The 21,167-nt window shown below is 50.8% G+C and overlaps 1 protein-coding gene across 2 annotated transcripts in view; it reads right to left on the bottom strand.

The window, feature by feature from the left end:
• NDST1 (N-deacetylase and N-sulfotransferase 1) overlaps window positions 1-21,167 on the bottom strand; it is a 60,396-nt gene that overhangs the window by 15,724 nt on the left and 23,505 nt on the right. For both annotated transcript variants that reach the window (XM_063086459.1, XM_063086458.1), the window contains exons 3-8: window positions 14,542-15,415; window positions 8,102-8,596; window positions 5,053-5,140; window positions 3,284-3,438; window positions 2,451-2,636; window positions 615-743 (exon numbers count right to left, since the gene is read on the bottom strand). In XM_063086459.1, coding sequence (XP_062942529.1) covers window positions 615-743; window positions 2,451-2,636; window positions 3,284-3,438; window positions 5,053-5,140; window positions 8,102-8,596; window positions 14,542-15,054 — 1,566 coding nt within the window. In that variant the 5' untranslated portion in view covers window positions 15,055-15,415. The remainder of the gene's footprint in view (window positions 1-614; window positions 744-2,450; window positions 2,637-3,283; window positions 3,439-5,052; window positions 5,141-8,101; window positions 8,597-14,541; window positions 15,416-21,167) is intronic.

The raw sequence follows: 21,167 nt of genomic DNA, 5'->3' as shown, positions 1-21,167 counted from the left end.
CCAATAGGGCTGTCAACAAACTCACTGTGTGACCTTAGGCTAGGCAAAGCCGGGTGCAAACCCACATATGACTGACCCCCAGATACATATTACAACCCCAGAATGGGAAGAGGACCTGTGTGGGAGCTATCTGTGTTTTGTGTTGCAAATTTGGCAGGGGAGGATATGCATGGAAGATAAGGAGTACACAGCCTATAAAGCAGAATAACAACAACCACTTGATATTTATTTAATATTATTAAAGTATGGATGGTTATTTACATTTTACAGATAAGAGGACCAGGAAGCTCAAATGAAGAGTAAAATGTGTGTGTGTGTGTGTGCGCGTGCGTGTCTATGTATACACATATGTGCCTATACACACACGTGAGCTAAGACTGGAAAAAGAACATGCACAAAAATGCCAGCACTTTTGTTGTGTCGATCATGAAAGTGCATGATCATGAAAGAAGAAAAAAGAAAGGTCAGATTCTTTAGCCAAGGTCATGCAGCAGAGGAAGGCCAAAACCAGGGCAGGAGAGTGGGTCTCCCAACTCCCAGGCCCTCACTCCCGCCCCTACGCCAAATCCCAGCGCCAAGAGGCCTGTGTCGGCTGCAGGCTGTGGAGCACTCACAGGATTGAGGAGCACGGTGAGGAAGAGCTCGCCCCCATTGATGATCTTATCCAGCTCGCTGGAACCACCAGGGTACTCGTTGTAGAAGATGGTGTGCGTGAAAAGGCCACAGGTCTGCCGCGGGAGGACCTGGGATGGGCAGGGGAGAGGAGCTATGGTGTCTCTAGGTGTCTCCTCAGAAAGGCAGCCTCCTGTATGGGCTGCACAGCCCCCACACTCGGGGTCCTCGCTCCCAAAGACTCGCACAGCCTGTGACACTCTCCCATGTGAGCCAGAGGCTTGTCATTTCACATGCATCATTGCTATTCCCTGCACAGATGAGCAGGCCCACAAGTAACAGAGGGAGAATGTTTCTGGAAATGGTGGCTGCCTGCAGTTCTAAAGTAGCTCTCCCAGTCACACCCTGCAAGCCCTGTCACGACACTCCAACCTGGTAGCACTTGTGGTCATGCACTGGCTTGGCTATTTATTGTCTGTCTCCCCTCATGAAACTGTGGCTTCCGAGTAAGTAGGGAATGTACCAGTCTTGCCACCTCATCCCTGGAGTTAATGCGAGTGCCTGGTACTGAGGAGGTCAGTGGGTGGACGGATGGACGGATGGACAGGTGGATGGAAGGACAGACAGATGACTGCACAAACCTGGCCTTCCCACAGCTGCCCCATCTCATCCTTACAGTGCCTCAAGCCAAAAACCTTAGAGTCATCCTGGACTCCTCTCTGTCTCCCACACTCTACATCCAATTCATCAGCAGATCCTGTTGGTTCTGATTTCCAATAGGCCCAGAACACGAACACACCCCAATACCACACCCTGGTCCAAGTCACCATGTCTCCCATCTGGAAGACTGCAGTGGCTCCCTAACTGCTCTCCCTTCCTCTACTTTCATCCCCTCCAGTCTGCTCCACACCACATCCAGAATGATGCAAATCCTTTTAAAATATAAGTCAGATCATGCTCCATTCAAAATCTTTCCATCTTAGGCTAAAAGCTGAAGCCCATTTAATGGCTGGCCTTACATGGCCCTATGTGATCCCTGACCTCATCCACCGCCTGCCCTCCAGCCACACAGGCCTCTTAGTTGGTCCTCAGACACATCCAGCACCAACCTGCCTCAGGGCCTTTGCACATACTGCTTTCGCTGCCTTGAATGCTCTTCCTCATACAGGAGCATGGCTCATTTGCAGGTTAGCCCTAAGTAACCACTTTATTTAAAATAGTTTCTCTTCTAACACCAAGGTCAAGGGTTTGGATCCCTGTACTGGCCAGCCAACAAAAACAAATAAATAAAATAAAATATCTTCTCTTCCCCCAACACTCCCTATCTCCCTTCCCTGCTTGATTTATCTCCACAGCACTTATCACTGTCTGACCATTATACACTTTACACACTCATGAGTATATTGTCTGTCTCCTGCCATTAGAATGTCTAATCTACAAGGGTAGGAATTCTGTTTGTTTTTGTGCATTTGGTTTGGGCATTTCTGTGTCCCCAGCGCCTAGAAAAGGTACAGACACACAGTAGAAGCTCAAGAAAAATGTTTAAATGAGCAGACGAATGAACGTTAACAGAGTCCTGTCCTGCGTCCTCCTCAGAACCCCCTTTAAAGAATGCTCACTCCTTGATCCTCTGTCACAAAAGCTAAGGAGTCATGAAAGGGGCCAGAATGGCAGCCCACCTCCCCGGGGATAGAGAGCTCCGAGGCCAAAAGTGGGGCAGGGACCGGGCTGACATGGCTAAGCCCGCTCCCCAAAGCCATGCTTCCCAGGACAGCACATGCACACACAGCTGTGTCTTCAGTTTTCTCAACCCCCCACCCCTGCTGCCAGGGGCCCACCATGATGCCATTGTGGATAAAGCCACGGCGATAGCGGGCCGGCTTCAGGTGCGGGTACTCCTCTGTGCTGGTCACGTGGATGCTCCACACCTGCTTCCAGGCCTCGTACAGCTGCACATGCACAGGGTACACGCCAGAGTGGTGGGGTGCCACTGCATACCCCATGTCTGTGGGAATGCCGTGCTCCTGGGGAGAGGACAAGCAGGGCAGGATGAGCATGGGGCCCGCCCCCTGGGGGCTTTGTAGACAGGAGAGAGAAATCAGAGGCTGGACTGGCAGGGCAGTTGGCCCAAGCCCTCCTAGGACAGATAGGGAAGCTGAGGCCTGGAGGGAAAGGGACATGCCCAGAATGTCAAAATGAGTGACTGCCAGAGCTGATCTAGAACCCAGGTCTCATGACCTTTGATCCAGGGCATGTGCCCTCCAGCACAGAGCACTCAAGCACCCCACAGTCAATGAAAAGGTCAGGGACTTTCCCCACCTTCTCCTGCCTCTGACTGGCTGGTAGGCCCCAGCTTACTAAGCCCCTCGCCCAGCTTCCAGTGCTCTTGCCCTAGCCTGAAGGCAGAGACTAGGCTCAGGAAACAAACAGGCCTGGGTTTAAATCCTGGTGTGACCTCCCTGAGCCTCAGTTTCTTGTCTGTAAAATGGGGCTATTCTCTCAAGGCTTCAAGGAGACAGTGGCTATAAAGGAAACTTACCCCAGGCCCTGGCACAGAGATGTTAGTAAAAATCTGTCAGACCCCACTGCAAAAGCAGCGCGAGGCCCACAGAAAAGACCCCCAGCCCAGCCCCTACCCCGCCCGGCTCTGCCCGTAGGGAATCTTACTCACGACAGCGAACTTCTTGTTCAGGGCCATCTGCTCGGCCAGCACAGACTGGTTGTGGAAAAGGTGGGGCTGCATGTGGCTCCACATGTGCGGGAACCACCAGAACTCCTTCACGTATGATAGCAGCAGATCGTCCCCAGCATCCTCGGCATCAGTACCTGCAGCCAGGTACAGGCAGCTCAGGCCAGCCCACCAGGCCACAAGTCTCTCCAACCTGGGCCTGTGTCTGGGGGTGGGAGCCCACGGCCAAGGCCCACCCAGGCGCTGCTGGAAAAAGTTATCTGAGCTACAGCATGAGAGCAGACAAAGCCCCAGTCCAGAGCCCTGGACTCAGGTCCAGAGTGTGTCCTTGATTCAATGAGTGACCTTGGCCAAGACCTTCTCCTCTTTGGGCCCTTGGGCCCCAGCTGTGCAACTCAGGGTTCAAAGTCAATGATCTCAAGGGTTTCTTCCACCTCTGACATGCTTGCTCTGATCTTATGATGATCCAAATTGGGTCATTTGCCTTTTACCTACTGATTTGCGGAAGCTCTTTGTATATATACAGGATGTCTCATATATATTCCTACAACCACCTCTGATATGCTAAGGGTTAAGAATTCAAAAAATGCAGAGACAACCCAGTGTGACTCCTACCTAGCTTTGGGGCTATGTTGCACATTTCCCCTCATTCCGAATTGTTGACAAATACAGTTTTGTGTAGAATTCAAGAGAGGCTGTCCTCACTGTGGCCTGAGCAGAAGGTAGCTCAGGGGCTGCAGATTACCAGCTCGGGGGCTATTCCCTCTTTTCCAGTCCCTGAGGGACAGCATGTGAGGAACTTGAGAGAGACCAAAATAGGAAGGAAGGCATGACCAAGCAACCTATGGCCTCAGCTTCAACCCCTTCAACTACAAACTAAACTCAGGACATTGGTCATCCTGGGGTGGGTACACTGACAGGGCATTTTAACTTTCTATGCTATATATTTCCACAGTGCTCCCCTAAAAGATGAGAGAAACTGAGGAGCAAAAAGTTAAAGTAACTTATCCCCTGTCACATTAACAGCAGAAATGTTTCTAGCATCTGTCTCCTCTCAGTCCAGTGCTCAATCCCCAGCACTTCTGAACAATGCAGCTCGTCTAAAGGCTCTTTGTCATCCAGGATGCCCCATGTGGCTCCTGGGATAGGCCTCTGCTATATCCGGAAAGGCTTCGATTTATAACCCAATTGAAACAATCTAACCAAGGAGAGAGAGAGAGAGAGAGAGAGAGAGAGAGAGAGAGGGAGAGAGGGAGAGAGGGGGAGAGGGGGAGAGGGGGAGAGGGGGAGAGGGGGAGAGGGGGAGAGGGGGAGAGGGGGAGAGGGGGAGAGGGGGGGAGAGGGGGAGAGGGGGGGAGAGGGGGGGAGAGGGGGAGAGGGGGAGAGGGGGGGAGAGGGGGGGAGAGGGGGAGAGGGGGAGGGAGAGAGAGTGTGTGTGTGTGTGTGTGCGCGTGCGGCCGTGCACACAAACATCCCTCGCCCTGCCCTGCCCGCCCCACCCAGGACAGCACAGTCTGAAAGGCCAGGGAGGGACAAGTGGAAACCCTTGCTGCTGCTGTCCCCAAATGGCCTCTGCCTGGGGCTGTGACTGCTCTTATAGGCTGGTGGCTCTGGGGGCCAAGAGGGGTCAAATTTGCCCCCAATATGGGCCACTAAGCCCACCTGCTGCCCTCGTGGCACAGTGCTCTAAGGGTTTAGGTGTCGAGAAGCCCCCATAAGTTGCTAGTAAGGACAGAGGCAGGCCCACTTACCTGTGTGGAAGAATTTCCCTGAGTAGCCCAGGTTGAAGGTGAAGTTTGGGATGTGTGTGCGTAGTTCTTTCTGCGTATCAAAGAGGGCCTGGGATAGGCAGTGGAGAAAGGAAGGAGTGAGGGGAAGTCAGGGCTCCCTGTTCCTCCCACTGAGGGCCCAAGAAGAGTCCTGCTACTGAAAGACCGGCTGCAAAGTTTGTGGGGCCCAGTGCAAAATAAGAATGTGGTTCCAAAATTATGAAGAATGTCAAAAAGGCAACAGCAGAGCATGAAAGCACGTGTGGGCCCCTCCTGAGCTTGGGACTCATGCGGCTGCACAGGCCACGCACCATGAAGGCAGCCCTGTGCCATCTCCTCCCCCAGGCCTCTGGCAAGAGAAGACCAAGGCTCCAGCTTGGCTCCACTATGTGTCCTGGAGAAAGCCTCATGACTTCTCTAGGCCTTGCTTTCATCTGTAAAATGGAGATGATAATTTCTCCCTCACAGGGCTCTTGGAATCAAGTGAGATACTGCACATAAAACTGCCTAACATTTAGAAAGTGATGAAAAATGGTGGCCATTGTTATGTCTGTGGTCTCTGACACCCTGAGCCTCAGTGTCTTCATCTGTCAACCGTGGAGGGTTTCTCCTCATTGGTGGAATGCAAGGCTGGTGTCAAAGGACCTTGACATTTTCAAGGATATACTGTGTGTCCAGCAATGTGATGTTCCCATGCATGGCACACCCAGTGCTTTGCAAGTTAATGAGGGGATGTTGACACTTGTGAAACAAATGTACAGTTGTACTCTGGGGTTAGGACTGCATGATTCACCAGGCTGCTAAGAAACCTGCAAGAGCCTGCTATTGGAACACTGCAAACTAAAAGTCCTGGCCCTGCCCGGTGCAGTGTTGTCACACCGGCATCCTACCCAGGCCATGCACTCCCTGGTGGACACTCCTGCCCCACCTCTAAGCCTCAGCACCCTCCTCTGCAAAATAGGACTCAACAATGTCCACCTCACAGGGCTGCTGTGAGAGTCAAATAAGGCGACACTAGGAAAGGGCCACACACAGAGCCTGGTGCTTACAGAGCCCTGAACAAGCAGCTGCTGTTGGTATTATTTAAATTGTGCTGCACAGCCAGTACTGCACGTTAACGAGGTGACATTCATGTCTCTGAGAGAAGGGCTCAGTTATAGCCTATGCTTGGATTAAAGAAGAAAATTCTCTGCCCTTTCTGACTCACAAAGATGTTTAAGGCAAAAGAGACCCTGGCTGGAGCAGCACTCAGCAGCCTGCACTGAGCTAAGCACACACAAGGGGGCGCTTCGACAGAAATGGCTCCAAACTGCTAGCGTTCCCCTCATTTTAAAAAATTGGGAAAATAAGAAGCCAAAGAGGGCCAACCAGGGTTTGTGGGGGACCCAGTTAGCCCTGCAGCCTGATTTCCTCCTGGGGCCAACCCTGGGCCAGAGGTTCACTGGGCAACCAGGACGTAGGTTACATACAGCAGGAGAGACAAGGCCGGGCCACTGGAAAAACAGCCTAGGTAGAATGCCCTGTCTCACTGAGGCAGGGAGCCTGGAGGCTGAGTCTGGCTGGTCTGAACATACCTTTACCAGGCCCAGCTATCCAGGCACCTCTGTGAAACCCCTGGGCACCAGGAAATAGCCTGGAAACCTCTCACCCTCCTCATCTTGTCATTTTGCAGCTAAGACTCATAGATGGGAAGGGACTTCCAAGTCACCCAGTCAATGAGGGCCCCCCTGGGACTGGACTCAAATGAAGTGTCAGCTCCCCAGACAGTGCCTGCTCCCCAACACCATCTGCTCTGCTCGTCTCTCTGGAGATGTCAGGAAGAGCAGAGTTCACTCCTGACCAAGGCACGGGGATGAACTCCACCAGGACTTTCCTTCCAGCCAACCCCTACCAGTGATTTCAGGTGGACAGAGGACACAGCACCAAAAGCCTGAGTCACTGGGGGAGAAAAGTATTCCTCTTACAAGTCTCTTTTTAAAGCCTCCTACTAACATCAAAGAGAAGTCTTGGTTTGATGCTAATATGTTACTAACACTTGCTAATCTGCTTTAAAAGAGGACAGGCTGTCAGCAGGCAGCAGTCTCTCTCTAGAATTTAATCCTCCTGTTTTGTTTTCATTGGATTTATTGTTATGGTTGCTCTCTGTCTATGGCAACTGATACTGATTTCTCCTTTACACTAGGATGCTGTCTCCTTTACAAATAACTTAAGGTAAAATAATAGAAGATGAAAACTGTATTTTAAAGATTGCTTAATGATCTTAATTCGTAGACTTCTCTTTCACAGTGATAGTTCACATGTGTAAAATTTTATGGTTTGCAAAGTGCTTTTACGTACAGATTTGTTTGGTAAAGACTTTTTTTTTTTTTTTTTTTTTAAGGCAGCTGGCCGAGACAGGGATCGAACCCTCAACCTTGGTGTTGTCAGCACCACACTGTAACCAACTGAGCTAACAGGCCAGCCTCCAAGGTAAACACTTCTTGAATTAGACAAAGGCATTCCACTCAGTTAAAATATGCTTTATGTATGACTCAAGCTCTCACTCTTGTTTTAAAAGTTTGGTAGGAGCTCTGATATTGACATAAACATTGTTAAGAGTTAAGCATCATACCTGGATTAAAAGGTGGATAGCTGGCCAGTTACCTCACTTGGGTAGAACTTGGTGCTAACACCACCAAGGTCAAGGGTTCAGATCTCTGAACCAGCCAGCCACACAAAAAAGAAAGAAAAGGTAGATAAACAATGCTGCAGAGCTCCCATCTTTGTATTTTAGTAACTAGGTCTTTTCCTTCACAGATACACATTTAAACTCCACACCCCAGATGCAAAATTCCTCTAGATCTGATATTTCAGTAAAATTTTAAATAACACTTGCTTCCAATAAGACAATAAATAAAGACCAACTGGTGGAGGTGGGGAGGGCTCTGTACTTTAAATAATTAACAGCACAGGGGAGATGCAGATGATGAAGTGCACAAAGGTTTGCAGTTTGTGAGGCCCTGCCTTACGCAGTCCGGGACTCCAGCCGTACCTTCACGTCCTCCACCTTCATGCGTGTGCCCTCCTTGCCCACAAAGATGTCATCGATGTCCACCAGGATGTAGCGGTCCAAAGGCAACGAGAGACGCTTTCCCGTGAGGAAGGCCACAGCGTCCACGAAGACAAGCTTGTGCAGCCAGAAGTTGAGGTTGTTGCCAAAGAGCACGCGCTGGATGCCGTCATGGAGGCCCAGGTCCTGGACCACGGTGGCATGCAGCACGGCATGCAGGCCAGCGTCTGCACCCAGGTGTGGGATGGACTCAGACGAACGTGTTTTGGCCAGCAGCACCGGCTCGTAGGTGGAGTGGTTTGACTGGAACACGGTCCAGTCCTCACCAGGCAGCACGCCCTTCTCTACCTCACTCGGCCGCGTCACATACAGCAGTGGGGACTTGGGGTTGATGCTGCAGTCCTTCAGGCCCAGGTTCGAGTGCAGGAATAGGGGGAAGCCCTTGAGCTGTGCGCTCAGCAGGCTGTTCTCGTTGGCCTGCAGCCGGGTAGGGCAGGAGGGGGAACAGAGCCATCAGACCCAAAACCCAAGGGACACAGACTCAGTTGTGGATGGATAACAGTAGTATCAGTGATATTCACCAGCATTCCTGGAGGGCACACCATATCCCCAGCCCTGTGCTCCACCCTCCTACCCCCACAATAATATACTGGCAAACATATATGACTCACTTACCTAAGTCAGGCACTGGGTTCCGTGCACTTTGCTCAAAGGAATGCTGTTAATCCTCCCAGTGCCCCACGGCAGAGGTGTTGCTACCATACCCATTTTACAGATAAGGAAGCTGAGGCCTAGAGAGGCCAAATCACCCAGAGGAGAGTCTAGCAGTTGAGAGCATGAACACTGCCACCAGACTGCCTGGCCTTGGGCAAGTTGTGTCACCTCTCTGTGCCTTAGTTTCCTTTGCTGTAAACTGTGGCTAAGAACAATAAATACCTTCAGAGGCAGTGGAGGATGATCAGTGTTAATGTTGGCAAAGTGCTTAAACAGGGCCTGTGGCACGATCAATTATTAATCCAGTGCTCACATCATCAGCCTTGTTTTCCCACTCCACAGGTGAGGAAACTGAGGCTTGGAGGGGAGTGCTGCCCTCAGTCACACAGCAGTGGGAAGGAGCCATGACTTGCAGCTAGGATGTCTGGCCTGGAGCCTTCACACTTAACTACCAGGCTCCACCGCTGGGGTTTTCAAACTGGCTTTGGTCACACAACCCTTTCTTCAGGAGAAATCCTACATAGATGCCAATGCAGAAGATCAAAAAGGAGGTGTCTGCTGGGGTTGGGGAAGCAAAGACACTTCACCCTAAGCATTCCAACCCCCTCGTGGACCTAGCACACCTGTGGCCACCCCCTCACAGAAGTCCTGTTCCCATGCCTGTCTGGTCATGCTGGCTGTGGTGAGGTCTCTGCCTTCCTTCTCCTCCAGGGTCTGCTGCTGCCCAGCTCCCAGTGGGTCCACAGGCAGTGCCCACAGCCCCCCAGATCCTCTTCACAGTCCTGTTCCTTCTTTCCCTCCCTCACCCTCACAGTCACCTGCTTCTGGATATGGTACAATTTGTCCTTGTTCCTGTGCCAGTTCCAGTCTGTCTTCTTGGCCTGGCAAACTTCTGATCATCCTTCAAAACCCAATGCATATACCCTCTTCTCTGCACTGGCCTCCCTTGGACCATATTAAAGCCTCAGCTGCACACTTCTCACCTCAGCTGCTGCATTATCTGTTCATTCCACAACCATCCACTGTGCCAGGCACTGTATTAAGTGCCAGTGATACAGTGAGAAAAGAAAGAGATAGCCCCTGCCCTCATGAACCTTAAAGTCCATCAGGGAAGAGAGACATCCATCAAAACCTCAGGAATAAACAGAAAACTTCAATGTGGCACATGGTACACAGAGGAGGTTCATAGATGTAGAAGAGCAGAGTACTGGACACAGTCGATGGCTCAGGAGGCCTCCTGGAGAAGGGGACTTCTGAGCTAGCATTTAAAGAGTAAGTACACATCAACTAGGGGAGAGAGAGGGGCCAAGTCCACGAACAGCAAATGCAAAGGCCCTGGGGTAGGAGAGGGCTCGGCATGGTCAAGGAATAGCAAGACACAAGCAGAGTGATCAAGAGGGACAGTAGAAGATGGGGCCAAAAGGTCAGCTGGGACCAGACCTGCAGGACCCTGGAGGCTTGAGTGGCAGGAGGAAGCCATCAGACTCCATGAAAGGCTTCTGAAGACTGTATGACAGGTTCCAATTTGCATTTCTAAAAGATCCACGTGAGGGCCGGCCTGTGGCTCACTTGGGAGAGTGCGGTGCTGATAATACCAAGGCCATGGTTCGGATCCTTATATAGGGATGGCCGGTTAGGTCACTTGGAGAGTGTGGTGCTGACAACACTAAGTCAAGGGTTAAGATCCCCTTACCAGTTATCTTTTAAAAAAATAAATAAATAAAAGATCCATGAGGCTGCTGTATGGATGATGAGTGGGGTGGGGCAAAGCAAGAGTTGACAAAGATCACAGAATGAGTGTGGAGAGGGAGACAGGGTCATGTACAGGAGGACCCCATGGAGGGCTGCTCAGGTGATTTCTGTGCAAGGACACACAGCTGAGCGGTGAGTTGGGGGTAAAATCTGAGCCAAGCCTTGTACCCCAATGTGGAGCTCTGCCTGTTCAGAAGGGTGCCCTTTACTAATCTCCTCCACACAGAAGTTCTTTATTCTAATGCCCACAAAGGCTTTGTGGGGACCTGGCCTTGTAAACCATGATAAGGAGGATGCATCTGATTTTCCAAATACCAGAAGTACCTGCCAACCCCCCACCTTGCCCTGAACCAGCATCAGGGATTGAGGCCCAATGCAGAGCCAGAGCCTCAGAGGCTGTCTCCCCCAGCTCCAGGTTCCCAGCAACCCGTAAGCCAGCACTGGCCAAGGACAAAACTGCTTGGGCTGCATGGGGGCCAGAGATGTTCAGGCCCTGTCGATCACCTGCTGAGGTCCAGGAAGCCACACTGGCCATGAGTGCTGAGGGACCCCATTTCAAAGTCCTGACCCTAAGCTAAGGGCCAGGTGCTGGTAGCTCAGCCATCGAAGAAGGGAGAAAGCCCAGTCACTGATGGTCTACCCCAGTCAGCAGAAAGGAACCAGCCAGGAAAGGGAACAGAGAGCCTGTGCACTGCAGAGGCTGGCCCCCAGTAGAGGACTCCCCCCACGGAGTGGAAATCCCTCCTGCTCATCAGCACTGAGGACCCACTGAGGAGACACCAAATCTTCCAATGGGGTCACCCACGCAGAGGAAGAAAGAGCCCTGATCCAGGAGTGGGGAGGCGGAAGCCTAGCATAGCCTTAACCGTTCACTAGCTAGACAGCCTTGGGAGCCCCACATCTCTTCCCTGGCTTCAGGTCCCTCCTAGGTCAGTTTGCTCTTACATGGACTCCTATGTCTGGGTTAGAAGCAGTGAGCTTGGCCGTCAAATCTTGGCTCCATGACTTACTAGCTATGTCACTCTGAACAGGCCATTTAACTTTTTGAGCCTCGGGTCCTTACCTGAAGATAAAGTGCCTACTTCACAGGTTGGTTGTGAGAATTAAACATGATAATGTCTGAAAAGCAATGAGCTCAGTGTCCGGCACACAGTAAGTGCTCAACAGAGAGGTCAGGGACCTCTGCCACATCTCTGCAAGCACCTGGAGTTGTAAGGTTGAGGCATGACAGGGCCAGGATCTGCGGCTCCAGATGAGGACAACCCAATTCTCACCCTCAAGGAATTCACAGGGGCACACATCAGTCAGAGCTACAAGGGAGACAAAGTGCCACCACCGCTGTGATGGCTAGACTTGAGACGACAAAGCATGACAGTTGCCCTTTGCTGAGTGGCTGCAGGTGTCGGGCATGGCGCTTAGTGCTTCCCACTCACTGTCTTATCTTCAACACAGCCCAGGGAGGCAGGAGTTGTAACTGGCCCCACTTTACAGATGGGTTTGAGTATCCTGCACAAGGTCACTCTGCTTCTGAGTGACAGAAGATTTTGAACCAGGGTCTGGACTTTGAGGCCTCTGCTTTCACACTGCTCTGGCAATCTAGTGCAATGGAAACTGGAAAATGAGGGTCTCCGGATCCCTGGAGTCCACAGATCCTCCTGGTTTGGCAAGCCCAATGCACAGCACTGAAGCAAGCTGGCCTTGCAGAAAGAGCTGAAAGATGTACCTTGACCACCAGGGGGTGTGTATTTGAGCGGAAAATCACAGGCCTCTGCTGAAAACCAAGGAGAGGTCTTGTCTTATGCAATAGGGTAGGAAGAGCACAAAGACCTGGAATTGCCATTGACCCCACAGTGAGACTCTGAGCATGTCCCTGTCCCTTCCTGGACTTCATGTTCATCTTCTGTAGATCAAGGAGATGGGGCTAGATAGGGTCCAAGCTCCATTACACCAATTGTGCCCAATGACCCCAGCCCACTGCCTGGACTATGGGAGCTCTGTGCATTGGATGTGGCCTCTGATGCAACTTATGCTAAATAAATGGTAGGTGAGGCTCCTGGTTGCATCAAACAGTGGTTAAGATGAAGGCTTCTGGAGCCAGACTGCCGGGGTTCAAATCCCAGATCTATACTTATTAGAGGTATCGGCTTGGGCACAATTCTTACCTCCCTTTGCCTCAGTTTCCTTCTCTTAAATCAGGATGCTATTCCACCTGCCTTGGAGGATGGTCTATTCATGTGAAGTGAGTTAATTCGTAGAAAGCATGTAGACAGAACATGGCACTGAGTGAGCACTCAATAAATGTCGGCCATCCTGACGTTTTTCAGGCCTGGGGCTCTGAATCAACTTAATGAAGTTCATGGAAGAAAGGATACAGAGTCCAGGGGGAAAGAAAAAAAAAAAAAAGACAATGGAGACAGTCTGACTTGATGCCACTGTAAAGCCATAAACCAGGCCAGCGTTCCCCAGAGGGTGCTCTGTGAAAGAAAGGGTTCTGTGATCAAACCAGTTGGGGAACAGATCTCACCAGGTTGCTTTACTGCAGGACTTCTAAGGGCTTTCAATTCTTGGCTCACAATACCTTTTTAGTGGCAGAGCCTCCTGCTGCATTAGTGTGTGAAAGAACATGCCGTGGGAAACCCTCAACTAGGCCAGCCCCGTCCCAGCATGGAGCACAGGGCCCAGTGCACAAGCATGCTGGGAAGGCTTAGAAAGCATGGGCACCAGCGGTGGACATGGGCCCCTTCTGACCCATCTGCTGCTCCTTCTCTCCTCACTCATGCCAAGAAAGCTCTTACTGTCCCTCCTGCCTGGAAGGCTCTTCACACGGTGAGCCACATGGCTCCTTCCCCTGCTTCCTGCAGGCCATTTTATCAAAGATGATTTCCCTGGCTGTTCTATCAAAAATAGTGTCAAACTCCACACCCACTACCTCTATGACCTTTCCTTGCTTTGTCTCTCTTTGCATTTATCACTCCCTACCATATCCTATGTTTATTTGTTCATTGCCTGTCACCCACCCCGCTCCCACGGTGCTGAAATGTCAATTCTATGAGAGTGGGGATTTTGTCCATTTAGATCACCACTGTGTGTCCCCGGTGCCTAGTACAGACCTGGAACACTGCAAGCTTTCAGTAAATATTTGTTGAATGAAAAAACAAATGCCCATCTAGAGTGCCAGCTAATGCCTGCTTTCATCTTGCAGGTCAGAGTTCTCTGGTCCCAGCCTCTGGATCCCCCTCCACTGTTCCCATCCTCCCCTCTCCAAGGACAAATTCTTCATGACACCCTTTCAGTAAGGACCCCAACCCGAGCAGTCATTCCAGAATCCCCATAAAGTCCAGAGCAGCTCCCCACTGGGATTTCCTTCTCCTCTTTCTTGCAATGCAACAGGGTTTGGGAGATGCACATGCTCCACACCCCACCACAGAGGGCTCGAGCAAGAAGATAGATCATGGGATACAGAGCTCAAACTATCTATGTCTGGGTTCAGGTCTTGGCTTCCCTACTTATAGGCTGCATAGCCTACAACAAGTAACTTAATCCCCTTAAGCCTTGATTTGCTCATCTGCAAAATGGGGACACACCCCCTCCCTCGGGAGAACTGCTGTGGCAGGTTTTAGGGCACCCAGCAGAGCACGCCATCTCCTACCTCGCACCCATCCCCAGAACCTCCTTTAGGCAAGTGCCTGCTGTGTTGTGTGCTGGACCCCACGTATGGCAGGCAATTTCCTACCATGCACCCCTCACACTTATGAGCTAATAATCATAAAGCACTCACAAGGCACCAGGCACTGTGTACTCTGAGTACTTCACACATACCCATTTAACCTTCATGACAATCTTGGGAGGTTGGTGCTACCATCACACCCATTTTACAGATGAGAAAAGTCAGGCACCCAGCTAGACAGTGTGCACATGGGGCTCTGAACTGCCCATGGACCCTGCTCCCTGCATACCTTGAAGAAGCCAATGATGCCCACGCCATAGGCCACACAGTACTTGTCCAGCAGCTCCCGGTTCCAGGCATCCAGGTTGACGTACTTGAGGATGTTCTCATAGATGATGAGGGCGAAGCGGCCTCGGCCCTTGTCGGTGAGCGTGGGCATATCACCTTTGCCCGGAGCAATCTCCGTGCGGTACTTGAAGCGGCTGGACTCCAGGATGGCCACCACCTCCTGGCCCAGCTGCGAGTAGAGGCTCTCCACGAACACCAGCACCAATGGGTCTGTGCGGGAAGGGGTGGCCACCTGCACAGGCTTGAGCGGCAGCAGGCGACTGGGGGCCACGGGCGGCGGGTCCCCACAGTCGGGCTCAGGGGCATCTGCCGAGGGCTCCAGGCCCCGCTTCCAGCCATATAGGTAGTACGCTGAGACGAAAACGCTGAACAGGCAGAAGACAAACAGCAGGAAAAGGATGGCCTGTGGGGACACATGCCGACACAGCCTCCGGAGGCACGCCAGGGCAGGCATCCTGGCCCCCAAGACCTTGGCTACCGGAGGCCCAGCCTGCCCTGGCCACCCCAAGGCCCCACACAGGAGAGACACAAAAGTCGTCAGCTGACGAATAAATCCACAGAGACTTAGGCAGCGGGGACGGAGGATCTGGGCCCCTGGCCCTTCCTCCCAGCCGGGGGTGCAGTCCGCAGGCTGGTCGCGCTCCTTCCTTCCTCCACGCCCTTTATGTCACCATGGCAAACCCCCGCGTGGTCCTGCGCAGAGCAGAAGTGCCCCAGGGCGTCAGGGCCTCCTGGGAGGGCTGGGCAGCAGACCAGAGGACAGGCAGGCCCGGGGGTGCTGCATGGCACTCACTCAGTGGGCCACCAGGCTAAAGCTGTGGAGAGAACAAGAGAGGCAGAGTGTGGGCTTCAGGGGCCAGTGACTGTGGACACATGGACCTGACCTAGGTGGGCACGGGTTCAAGTACTCCTGCCCAACCTGGTTGCATGGTTTGGGGCAAGCTCTTTAATCTGAGCCTCAGTTTCCTCATTTGTGAAATGGGGCAGACAATAAATAGCACCCATCTCACAAGGGGTTGGAGGATTAAGTCCCACAATGTACGTAAATCACTTCAGAACAGTACCCAGCTTATGGTACTATTGGTACAAATGGTACAAATGGTAGTTGCTATTTTTTATTATTATCACAGTCCAAGACTAGGTCAAGAAAAATCCAGAAGCAGGAAGGGTAAAGTGAGGTGATGGGGCCAGCCAGTGGCTCACTTGGGACAGTGTGGTGCTGGTAACACCAAGGCCACGGGTTCGGATCCCGTATAGGGATGGCTGGTTAGCTCACTGAGTGAGCGTGGTGCTGATAACACCAAGTCAAGGGTTAAGATCTCCTTACCGGTCATCTTTTAGAAAAAAAATAAAAAAATAAAAAATAAAGTGAAGCGATGGTCTTTGCAAGGCCTGGGAGCTAAAGGTGGAATTGCAAATCATGAGACACCACATCCTCACCGTCTCCACACTCCCCTATCCATTTCTTTCTCTGAATGAGCCCAGCAGCTTCATCCAACACATGAAAAGACTAAGTCTCCAGCAAAAGCAGCCAAGCCAGGATTTAAACACACAGCTGAGGCCCTGGGCAAAAAAGGCCCCAGGTAGAGCACCCCACTCCTCTCAAGCTCATCTGTAAGATCATCACCTCTGTGGTGCAGGACTGTGGCTGAGAGTTAACTGAGCAAATGAGTCTGAGGAGCTTGACACAAGAAATGCCCAGAAATGGCAGCAGTCACTATTTGCCCCTAGTGCAACCAGGCCCCTCTCACCCTCAGGGCATGTGCCCACAGATGCACACAGCAGCCCAGGACAGCAGGTGACCAAACCCCTGCCTGAGGATTCCAAGCTTACCAAGGGACTGACAAGGAGGCTTCCCCCACACTGAGCCTTCTGTCCACCCAGGCAGCCAGCATTCCAGGTTCCAGCCTCCCCCCACAACCTGAACCCCAACACAGGCCATGCCACTTGCACCCATCTCACTAGAGTGAGTTAATGAAGACCCACATACATTGTGCAAAGGCCCCAATTCCCCCACCCCAAACAGCAACCCCAAACAGGGCCTTCCAGTCTCTCTTAAACATGAGTTGAAGCCACAGGGAGTGAGATTTCCCAGCAATCCATGGAGCAACTTTCTATCAGTGACAGTTGCTGAAAGCCAGCAGGAGAGCTCTCCATGACCAGAGCCAAAGGGGTAAGAGCCTGGGAGGGAATTCAAGCCTCAGGTCCAGCCTTGGTAGGGAAGATTTTTGAAGTCCCTCCCAGCCCCAGACTATATGGTGTGTTCAGCATGGGTACAGCATGCCAGAGACCCAAAGGTTGCACTTCTAGGAATTTATCCTCGAGGTAGTAATTGCAGAACTACATAAAGATTTTCCCTCAAAAATACAAATCCCGGGATGGCCCATGGCTCACTTGGGAGAGTGTGGTGCTGATAACACCAAGTCAAGGGTTAAGATCCCCTTACTGGTCATCTTTACATAGGGGAAAAAAAAAAAGAATACGAATCTCAGTGCTGTTTATAATAGCAAATGCCCAACAATAGGGGGATTGTCTTTAGAAATTATAATGCAAGCATGTGAGGTAATCCTAGGCAGCCATTTACAGTACGTCAAAGAAGAACATTTACTGACATAGAAATAAAATTACCATATATATTGTTAAAGTGTAAAACATTTATAAAACAGTTTGTATGTGTGGTCATACATATTTTTGTTAAACCTTTTGTTATACGTAGGCTAGAAACTGGTGCTAAATTTAAAAAAAAAGTTAACAGCGATTATCACTGGGTGGTTTTTATCTTCCGCTTTTTATTTGTGAAATGAGGAAACAACAACTGGAACAGCAGGTCTGGTCCCAGATCTGCCATAATGTGCTGTGTGACCCCGAGCAAATCCTATACCTCTCTGGGCCTCCTTCCTGTTAGAGAGGGACTTGGGCCAGATGATCTCTACTTCTGACACTCTACATTTTAGTCCCCACTATGTGCCAGCACCCTGGGGAACCAGAGGCAGCCAAGAAAATCCAGAGGGGCAATGCAGGCAAATGAGTATAGGCTTGGGAGAAGGGAAGGGTGTTTGGGAGAACTGAGGGGCACTTAACCACTGTGGAGGTGGAAGGCATCTGGGGAAGCCTTCCTGGAGGAAGTGGTACCTGAGCTGACCAGAACCAGAAGTAAGGGTTGGCCTGGGGTAGGAAGAGGGGATGGCACATGCCACAGCTTGGAGACAAGGGAGTGTGTGGCGCTTTCCAGGGACTCCCTACAATTCTAGCTGAAAGCAGGGCAAGAAGGGGCCAGTATCCTGGGCAGAGCAAGGAAGTCTGGGGTGACTGGTCAAGTTTGTGCCCAGGGTGCACCAGTGTCTCCCTTCCTCTGATAAGAGCAGCCCTCTGTCTGTAACCACAGCAGAGCCCCACCCCTTGGCTCAGGGACAGGAGAGAAGCACAGGGGGTGGGGAGGTAGGGATACACTGACAGTGCCTGCCGAAGTCTGCCACCCAACCCCATGGAAGAGGAGGAGTACAGCCACAGGCCACTCCTTGCAGGACTGAGTTCTGTGGTCACTGACCCTCTGTCTGTCACATCAACGGCATTTCAGCATATTAATGTTGCAGTCCACAGAGTCTCAGGCATCTGGGGGTCAGGGATGCCTGTGGAAATCTGACATTTTTCAGATATAAAAAATATGCACTTTAAAAAAATGCACCTCTTTGCCAGAGGTTAGGGGTGGAGCAGATGAATAGGCAGAGCACAGAGGATTCTTAGGGCAGGGAAACTGCTCTGTATACTATGGTGGTGGATTCATGTCATTATACATTTGTCCAAACCCATGGAATGTACAGCACCAAGAGTGAACCCTCATGAAAACTATGGACCCTGGGTGATAATGATGTGTCAGCGTAGGTTCACCAATTGTAACAAATGCACCACTCTCGTGGGGATGCTGACAGTGAGAGAGACTGTGCATCTGCGGGCGCAGGGGGCATATAGGAAATCTCTGTACCTTCCTCTCCATTTTGCTGTCAATCTAAAACTGCTCTAAAAAATAAAGTCTCTTAAAAAAATAAATATGCACATATCCTGAAAAATGCTGTAACAATTTCAAGAAGTTCAGACCTTCATCTCCCAAGTCTATCCATGGACTTAAAGTCCTAAGTTAATAGAGCCTATATGTGCAGACTAGAGCCAGGTGGCTTCGGTTCAAGCCCTAGTTCTACCACCCAGTGGCTGTGTAATCTTGGGCAAGTCATTTAACTTCTCGGTATCTCAGTTTCCTAATCTGCAAAACAGGAAATTTTTATATACTTCCCAAGGTTGTGAAAATCAAATGAGTTGATAAATAAAACGCTCACAACCATGTCTGGCACACAACACTGAGTAACTGTCAGCTACTATTATACTGCACTTCTGTAGCTTATTTAACATACTCACAAAAACCCCTCACAACATGGATAATGGCTTAGCTCACAGAGCGCTTTCTAGCTCATCTGTCTGGCTCAAGTCTCTGACAGCCCTAGGAATCAGACATGGAGAGCACGGTCACCTCACAGAGGCACACAGCAAGGTACGAGGGAGGTCTGCCTGTTCCTCACTGTCTGCAGCCATCCTCCCCTCACCACACCCTGGGAAGAGTCCCCATCTTTGGAAAAGCTCCCCATCTTCCCCAGGAGCTGGATGGATGGGCAGGGCCCAGAAAATTAGAAACCAGCAGTCCAGGGATAAGGCCATGGAAAAACCCAGGCCACGGAGAGGACAAAGTAGCCCCTGACCCCAGAGAAGGCCAATATCCTGGGGTTGGAGGAGAGCCAGTTGCTCTAAAAACAAAGCGCTGACCACTCAGCTCGCTGGCAAGGGGGTTGCAGCACAGTTGGCTGCAACCTACTCCGCCATTCAAGGCCCTCCTCAGCCGCCTGCATTCCAGAGCCCCTGGGATCAAGGTGCAAATAACTGGGGGCTTCTAATCCCCCCGGAGCCATCAAGGCCTCAAGGACAGCTGGGGCTGAGGCCTCAATGCCCTTTTCACCCTAGGCCTTGCTGACATCACCAGTTGTTTCCCCTAAACTCCAGCCTCACCCAGCAGGTCACCAATCTCGGTCAAGCATCTAGGCCTTTGCTGATGAAGTTCCCATTGCCTGGAATGCCTCCTCTGACCCCTTGGGACACTTACTCATCATTCAAGATCCCAGTTCTAATGTCATCACCTCTCTGAAGTCATCTCCAACCACCACCCCCTCTCCTGCCCTGAGTCCCAGTCCTTAGGCTCCTGCCCCATCCCCACTCCACAGCATGGAGGCTGAAAACCAGTACCCTCAGTCCAGAACAAAAAACACATGTGTTTCTTGGCTTGCACAGCATTTTTCTTTAATTTGGGATTCCTTATCAACATTCTTAAATAAGGAGATTTCATATAAAAGTCAGAAGTTCTAACTTCTCTTTTAAAAAAGGTATGTTCAGGCCGGCCCGTGACTCACTTGGGAGAGTGTGGTGCTGATAACATCAAGGCCACGGGTTCAGATCCCTATATAGGGATGGCCAGTTAGCTCACTTGGGAGAGCCTGGTGCTGACAACACCAAGTCAAGGGTTAAGATCCCTTTACCGATCATCTTTTAAAAAAAAAAAAAAAAAAAAGGCATGTTCTGGTGACACCGGGCACATATTCCCATCAGCCACCATCAGCTGACACCCTTACAGTGCCCGCCTCAGATGGGCCATGTATTCTCCGCCTCTCTCTACAGTCTCACAGCCAAACTATCCCCGTCATTGAACTTCCTGTCCAGCCCCTGGGTGCACCCAAGCGTGTGGTCTGTGCAGAGCAAACCTGGGCATTTCTACACACGCCTATGCCTCCTGGAGCCTCCAGCTCCTCAGGGCAAGGCCGGTACTTACTGACCTCTACATAGGCAGACCCTGCCCTGAACCTGGCAAATAATTTCCTTTCTTCCCCCTCTCCCCCGGCCTGGGTGCCACAAGGGCAGAGACCAAGTCTGATTCATCATGGAAGCGCCCACTTTTCCTAGGGCCAGTTCCTTACTGAGTACCCGGGACATGAATGAATGAGCAGCTGTTATTATTCCTAAGTTACAGATAAGGAGATGAAGACTGCCACAGTCACATGGAAACTGCTAAATTTTTTTGTGGCTGGCTGGTACATGAATCTGAACGCTTGACCTTGGTGTCACAACACAGTGCTCTAACCAACTGAGCTAACCGTCCAGTCCTGAATCTGCTAAATCTGGATTCAAACAGGTTTCCTTCCTGATTTTTGAGTTTGGTCTTTCATTCCTCCATAAAACTCTATAATTTCTATAATATATATATAGAAGTTTCTATAATATATAATATAATATATAATAGTTTCTATAATAAAAGTAATAACAACAATAATGCCATTATAATTAGCATAATTATTAACTGCTACCACATATTGAGGATACTATGAACCTGGCACTGTGCTAAGCACTTTTCATACCTTATCTCAATTAATCCTTACAACTAATACTGTTATTATTCATGTTAACAGTTGAAGAAAATGAGGCACAGAGAGGTTAAGTCAGTTGCCCCAAATCACAAAGCTAGTCAGTGGGAGA

The sequence above is a fragment of the Cynocephalus volans genome, chromosome 2 (assembly GCF_027409185.1).
Source record: "Cynocephalus volans isolate mCynVol1 chromosome 2, mCynVol1.pri, whole genome shotgun sequence".
NCBI lineage: Eukaryota > Metazoa > Chordata > Mammalia > Dermoptera > Cynocephalidae > Cynocephalus > Cynocephalus volans.
Note: the sequence above shows the minus strand (reverse complement) of the source record. Positions and strands in the feature narration are given on the sequence as shown.